Source organism: Pongo pygmaeus, chromosome 20 (genome assembly GCF_028885625.2).
Source record: "Pongo pygmaeus isolate AG05252 chromosome 20, NHGRI_mPonPyg2-v2.0_pri, whole genome shotgun sequence".
NCBI classification, from domain to species: Eukaryota; Metazoa; Chordata; class Mammalia; order Primates; family Hominidae; genus Pongo; species Pongo pygmaeus.
The window spans coordinates 1,194,184-1,201,230 of record NC_072393.2 but is presented as its reverse complement, the minus strand read 5'-3'; the positions used below and the strand labels follow the sequence as shown (position 1 = coordinate 1,201,230).

The following is a 7,047-nucleotide window of genomic DNA, read 5'->3' as shown; positions in this document are numbered from 1 at the left end:
GGCCACCTAGCAGCCAGACTGTAGCAGGACGAGCCGCAGACAAAACTCCTCAGACATTGGATTAAAGAAGGAAGAGGTTTTTATTCGGCCGGCAGCGTCGGCAGACTCGCATCTTAACAGCCGAGTTCTCCGAAAAAGAAATTCTTGGCCTTTTTAAAGGCTTACAACTTTAAGGGGTCCACGTGAAAGGGTCGTGATACATCAAGCAAGCGTGGGAAACGTGACTGGGGGCTGCATGCATCAGCTAACAACAGAAAGTTTTACAATGCTTTTTCATACAGTGTCTGGAATTTACAGATAACACAAGTAGTTTAGGTCAGGGGTTGATATTACTTTTTTTTAACTCCTAGGGCCGGGTGGTGGTGCCAAGGTTGTCTGGCTATTTATCTTACTTTTGCATTTTTTTCCACCTTTTCGCATTTTCTCTCCTCCTGTCTTGTGAACTAGGCAAGGTGTGGGAATGAGGGCAGCAGAAGTAGTAGTGGCCTCCTTAAGACCACACTCCAAACTTTGGACCGCTGGTTTCAAGCCCAGTGGGTTCAGGTCAGCCCACAGGCGAATTTTCAAATATTCTACATATCTCAGGGGCTGCCAGCCAAGACTCGCCCCACTTCTGACTACCCAGCCAGGTCCAGGCCCTCAGTGGCCTCCCTGGTCTTACTTCCTAGCAGGGTTGGCCAGGGCACCCGGTAAAGTGGAGGGCTTGAGAGGCACGGCCAAGTGCAGCACTGTCCCACCGGCTGCGGGCCCCTCTGGACACCAGCCAGGCAGGTCCAGTCCCACCGACTCATGCTGCCTGGGGGGCTCCCGGCTGTACTGGAGCCGAGCTTATAACCCTGGGCCGTCCTTCCTCTGTCCAACCCACCTTTTCCCAATCAGAGAGAAAAACATGGACCCACACTTTGTCCGTAATATAACTTGATTCCAAATCGAGAGGTAATAACACGAGCAAATCACGTTTTTTTTTTTTTTTTTTTTTTTTTTTTTTTTTAAGGCAGAGTCTAGCTCTTGTCGCCCGGGCTAGAGTGCGACTTCCGCCTCCTGGGTTCAAGTGACTCTCCTGCTTCAGCCTCTCAAGTAGCTGAGATTATAGCCGCATGCCACCATGCCCAGTTAGGCTAATTTTTTTGTATTTTCAGTAGAGACAAGGTTTTACCATGTTGGTCACGCTGGTCTCGAACTCCTGACCTCAGGTGATCCACCCATCTTGGCCTCGCAAAGTGCTGGGATTACAGGCGTGAACCACCGCGCCTGGCTGCAAATCATGTTTAAATATGAAGATACAGCCAGGTGCAGTGTCTCATGCCTGTGATCCCAGCACTTTGGGAGGCAGTGGGAAGATCACTTGAGCCCATGAGATTTAGGCTGCAGTAAGCCATGATCACACCACTGCACTCTGGCTGGGCAACAAATTGAAAAAAAAAAAAAAAAGTGGAGACACATTATAGAAGAGGGCCCACAGGAAGCTGCTGTGGGGCATTTGAGGGTGAAGGTGGGGCTCCTCACATCTCCCTTGCCCCCACCTGCCTGGCTGAGCTCTCACCCTCCTGTCCACGGCCCAAAGGGAGGGGCCCCCCCCATCCCTGGGCCGCTGTGCTGGGTGCTTAGTGAGCAAAGTTACCACCTTCTGGGCTGAGGGTGACTCCAGCATTGAACGGGGTTAGTTCTCACGATGTTCTCCAACCCATGTACGGCCATCAGAGAGCCCACAGAGGGCTGGACGGTGCCCCCCCCACACAGGCACAGCCACTTTGTCCTGTTCTTTCAAGCATTCTGTGCAAAGGAGACAAAGCTGGCCAGGCCATGGATGGTGCAGCCTAGCCACGGGACACAGCTCTGTCCTGGACACGAAGCCCCAGGCTGGGCGGATGGGGCTGGCGCTGCAGCCATGGAGCCTGCTGGGAGAGGAGATGCCAGCAGCGTGGTGTCAGGAGGAGAGTCAGGAGCTTCTAAGAAGCCAAGAAGCGATGAGAATAGAAGGGAGAGGCTCAGGTGGCCCAAAGGTTCCTGCTACTGCTTCACTTCCTGCGGGAACCCTCCACAGGAGATGAAGGAAGCCAGAAAGGAGAGCCCAGGCCAGGTGAGGGCTTGAGGAGGGGCTGCACTTAGCCCAGGAGTGGCCCCCTCTACGTGGGGCACCCAGCTCCACAGCTGTCCCTGTAGACCGGAGCAGGGGCGGCCGAGTTGGGACGGGGCCCGCACAGCTGTCATTCTTGGACACCAAGAGACCATCCACACAACACTACCACACACCCCCGAACGTCCAACCTGAACCTCCTCACACCACGAACCTGAAGCAGGCCCAGGCCCCTCCCAGAGCCCGGGACACCGGGAAGAACAAGCTGCGCAAAGGACTGGAGTCATGTGCACCTTTATTAGCTGAGCCACTACTTGAGAGGGATGAAGCGGGAGGAGTGAGTGGCCCCGATGCCGGGCCGGCCGTGCTTTACGGGCTTGTAGGTGATGGAGAACTCGCCCAGGTAGTGGCCGATCATCTCGGGCTGCGGGAGACCAAGAGCAAAGCTGGGTGTCAGCTGATCCCGCCCGCATCAGGCGACCCCAGCCCACCCCAGCCGGCAGGGACGGCCGCACGCACCTTGATCTCCACCTGGTTGAAGGTCTTGCCGTTGTAGACGCCCACCATGCTGCCCACCATCTCGGGCAGGATGATCATGTCCCGCAGGTGCGTCTTCACCACTTCCGGCTTCTCCATGGGCGGCGCCTCCTTCTTGGCCTTGCGCAGGCGCTTCAGCAGGGAGTGCTGCTTCCGCCGCAGGCCCCGGTTCAGCCGCCGCCGCTGGCGCGCACTGTACAGCTGCATCAGCTGCTCGCTGGGGAGGATGCACCAGGCTGCTTCGTGAGCGGCCCGGCCTGGGGAGACCCTACGCACTCCGGGGGACAGAGAACTAAGGCTTGGTTCTCCCCAGGGACACAGCCGCACTGGACTTGTCACTGTCCACTGCAGTGACTATAATGAACACGCCAAGTCCCTCTGGCACCCCCGCCAGATATGCGCGACTCACCCCTCAGATGCAAGAGCCACCGTGTGACTGCAGAGATGCAGAGAGAACAAGCGGCCCGGAGACCACAGCCTCAGACAAGGTGCTGCAGCGTACAGCTCGGGCCAAAGGCCTCTAAAAACGCAGGGGAAGGCAGGGAGGGCGCGGTGGCTCCCGCCTGTGATCCCAGCACTTCGGGAGGCTGAGGCGGGAGGGTCGCTTGAGCCCAGGAGTTCAAGACCAACCTGGACGACATACAGAAACCCTGTTTCTACAAATAATTAAAAACCAAGGCCGGGCGCGGTGGTTCACGCCTATAATCCCAGCACTTTGGGAGGCCGAGGAAGGTGGATCACCTGAGGTCAGGAGTTTGACACCAGCCTGGTCAACACTGAAACTCGTCTCTACTAAAAATACAAAAATTAGCCGGACGTGGTGGTGGGCCCCTCTAATCCCAGCTACTCGAGAGGCTGAGGCAAGAGAATCAATTGAACCCGGGAGTCGGAGGCTGCAGTGAGCTGAGACGCGGCCATTGCACTCCAGCCTGGGCGACAGGATGAGACTCCGTCTCAAAATAATAAAAAATTAAAAAACAAAAGCGCAAGCCAGATGCCCACCACCACCCTGCCTGGAAAGGACCCAGCGACTGCCACCGCGCTTAGAATCTAAGGAGTCTAACGCTGCCCCTTTATTCTAAGTCACGTGGGCTACAGACAGTGGCTACACCTTCCAACTACGCCGCGGAAAACTTAACAACGGGGGGCAGGTTGAAAATAAGCAAAAACCTCAACGTCTCTGGAGAGTTTTCTGGGCGCAAGACCACACTCAGTCCCAAACCCGCGCGGAAACTGTGCTCGCCCACCGCCGCAGGACCCTCGCCCCGCCGCCCTCACCCGGACAAGCCCCACCGCTGGCCCAGCCCCTGCCCGCGACCCCCGCCGGCCGCCCTTACTAGGACATGTCCAGCAGCTGGTCCAGGTCCACGCCGCGGTAGGTGAACTTGCGGAAGGTCCGCTTCTTCTTCTGCTCTACTTCTGCCTGCGCGGGCGCGGGTCGGGCGTCAGCGGGATCCCGACACCCACTTCCCGGGGCCACCGGGCCCGAGGACACCGCGGAAGACGCGCGGCGCCGCCGGGGACAGAAGCCCGACAGGGACACACCGCATCGACCCGTCCCCGGGGATCACGCGCGGCTCCGGGTTAGGGGGACCCGGACATGAAGGCCCGGACAGGCCTTCCCGGCCCCGCGTCGTCCCGACACCCACCAGGTCCGCCCCTCGCCCCAACATCCAGCCGCCTGCAGGGTCGGGATCAAGCCGCCGTAGCCGCAGAGCCGAACTGCGGCCCCCGCGAGACGGTCACAGGTTGGATGGAGCCGGATAGGCCCAGCAGAGACGCGCCAACTTGCAACACTCACCATCTTGCCGGATCCTCAGGAAAGAGCGCTCTAGTCCGCGCCTGCGCAGTTATCGCGAGACTGACCGCGTGTCCCGCCCCCTCGACGGTGCGCGCACACGCGCTTCCGCTTTCCCGGCGGCGAACACGCGCCCTCTGCCGTCTGGAGGGCAAAACACAGGCTGCGGGTATTAGAGCAGCCGCCGCCTGAGGTCTGCAGAGCCGCTTCCTCCACGGAGTGGGACTTTGGACAAGTCGCCGTCTCTGTCTGAGCCTCGGGTTCGTGCTCCGTCATCTACACGATGGCACCTACCTCAACAAGTATTTATGGAGCGCCTACTCTTTGCTCGTAGGTGCGGTTTGGCGGTTCAGGTCCCAGTGTGGGAGGAAGACAGGAGCTCATTACAGATGCTGGAGCAGGGACAGGGCCTCGCTGAAAGAACCATTCAGGCTTTAACAGATAAAATTTGGTATATAAAGTTAGTAAGGGCAACATAGTGAGACTGCCTCTCTACAAAAAAATACAAAAATTTGTGTACACACGGACATAAAAGAATAAAAAATACAAAAATTCCCAGCTACTCGTGGGGCTGAGCCTTGAGCCCAGGTCAAGGCTGCAGTGAGCCGTGATCGCGCCAACGGCACTCCAGCCTGGGCGACAGAGCAAGACTCTGTCTCAAAAATAAAGTTAGGAATATCACTGGGTTTGTTAAGATATGTAAATGTAATATGAATAATAAGGATAGCTCAAAAAGGAAGAGGAGTAACTAGAACTATGTAGGAGTGACTTTTTTTTTTTTTTGAGACAGAGTTTGACTCTTGTTGCCCCGGCTGGAGTGCAGTGGCGTAATCTCAGCTCACTGAAACCTCTGCCTCCCGGGTTCAAGCGATTCTCCTGCCTCAGCCTCCCAAGTAGCTGGGATTACACGCACCTGTCACCATGCCCGGCTAATTTTGTATTTTTAGTAGAGACAGGATTTCTCCATGTTGGCCAGGCCATGTTGGTCTTGAACTCCTGACCTCAGGTGATCCACCCGCTTTGGCCTCCCAAAGTGCTGGGATTACAGGCGTGAGCCACCGCGCCTGGCCTAGGAGTGACGTTTCTGTATCTTACTGGAATTAAGTATAAAGTTGAAGGTGACTATTAACTACGATGTGGCACCTGGCTGGGCGTGGTGGCTTATGCTTTTAATTCCAGCACTTTGGGAGGCCGAGGCGGGCGTATCACCCGAGGTCAAGAGTTCAAGACCAATCTGACCAACCCCAACTCTACTAAAAATACAAAAAATTAGCCAGGCGTGGTGGTGGCATGCCTGTAATCCCAGCTCCTTGGGAGGCTGAGGCAGGAGAATCGCTTGAACCCGGGAGGCAGAGGTTGCAGTGAGCTGAGATCGCACCACTGCACTCCAGCCTGGGCGACAGAGACGACTCCTCAAAAAAAAAGCACAAAACCACTGGGAACCCGAGCTTAGCTGTGGCACTGTCCAGGGAGCTGAGCTCTCCCCAGCCATCCCCACAGTCCCAAGGGAAGCCAATTACACTGTACTCAGGGAGGGCTGAGTCTCCGTCCTGAAGAGCACAGGACCTGTGTGTCGGGACCATCCATGTTGCCCATTTTCCTGCAGCAGATAGCATCCTGGCTGGAAAGCTGATTTTGTGAGTGCTGCTCCTTGGCTGGGGGAGCTAATGTAATGGGAGGGGCTGACACTCAACACCATGATGACCTGTGGTATGGAGAGACAGCTGCCCCCGCCTGGCCCTCCTGGGAACTGGGGCAGCAGCTCCTGAGGACATGGGGGAAGGCTCTGACAGCAGGGAATGGAGCTGGCTTCCTGGGCTGAGGCGTTGAGGGGTACTGTCTCAGTGAGGAAACTGCACTGCACAGGGATGTTGGGGGTACCCCTTTTCTTGGCTCTCTCCAAACTAAGTCAAACCTTCCCTGTCCCCAAAATATGAACTGGGGCGGGGAGGTTCTGGCTGTCGCCTGCACAATCTCACACCTGGCATGCTGTAGGCTTCCAGTTTGGGACTTCACGGTCCTTTTTTTTTTTTCTTATTTTGCTTTTTGAGACAGAGTTTCGTTCTTGTTGCCCAGGCTGGAGTGCAGTGGCGCAATCTCGGCTCACTGCAAGCTCAGCATCCCAGGTTCAAGCGATTCTTCTGCCTCAGCCTCCCAAGTAGCTGGGATTACAGATACACACCACCGCACCCGGTTAATTTTTGTATTTTTAGTAGAGACGGGGTTTCTCCATGTTGGTCAGGCTGGTCTCGAACTCCCGACCTCAGGTGATCCACCCGCCTCGGCCTCCCAAAGTGCTGGGATTACAGTCGTGAGCCTCCGCGCCCGGCCCTTTTTAAGTCTCGCCTTCCCTGCCACAGTGACAGAGTATCACTTCCCAAAGATGCCCCTGTCCTAATCCCCAGAACCTGGGGATATGTATGTCACCTTCCATGGCAAAAGATATGATTAAAGGTCTTGAGATGAGAAAAGCCTGGAGCCCACATTCCCCGAGAAAACTGGTGGTGACCACGTCCTAAAAGTCACAGCATCCCAAGACCCACCGAGGGATGGGCCCAGCTCGCCACTCGGCCTCTGCCCTGAAGCCCTCGGGGTTGCTGAGACCACCAAGAGCCAAGGGGAAGGCGAGGGCGTC

The 7,047-nt window shown here is 56.6% G+C and overlaps 1 protein-coding gene across 2 annotated transcripts; it reads right to left on the bottom strand.

Annotated features, from left to right (window-relative positions):
- Nucleotides 1-2,355: 2,355 nt before the first annotated feature.
- RPS15 (ribosomal protein S15) lies at nt 2,356-4,845 on the bottom strand. 2 transcript variants are annotated; one of them, XM_054465367.2, is made up of 5 exons: nt 4,707-4,845; nt 4,416-4,556; nt 3,952-4,037; nt 2,597-2,831; nt 2,356-2,501 (listed from the first exon to the last, which is right to left on the bottom strand). In XM_054465367.2, exons 2-5 carry the CDS (start codon nt 4,416-4,418, stop codon nt 2,388-2,390), a joined length of 438 nt encoding a protein of 145 aa, XP_054321342.1. In that variant the 5' UTR covers nt 4,419-4,556; nt 4,707-4,845; the 3' UTR covers nt 2,356-2,387. The 2 variants fall into 2 exon arrangements, with proteins under 2 accessions (XP_054321342.1, XP_054321340.1); XM_054465365.2 differs by lacking the exon at nt 4,707-4,845 and having other exon boundaries at nt 4,264-4,446.
- Nucleotides 4,846-7,047: the final 2,202 nt, after the last annotated feature.

Excerpts from the sequence above, each read along its gene's own strand:
- RPS15 (XM_054465365.2), bottom strand. The coding sequence starts at position 4,287 with ATGTTGGGGCGAGGGGCGGACCTG. Across the intron at positions 4,038-4,263 it reads TGGGGCGAGGGGCGGACCTG|GCAGAAGTAGAGCAGAAGAA; the intron begins GTGGGTGTCGGG and ends GCGCCCGCGCAG. Across the intron at positions 2,832-3,951 it reads CAGCTGCTGGACATGTCCTA|CGAGCAGCTGATGCAGCTGT; the intron begins GTAAGGGCGGCC and ends CATCCTCCCCAG.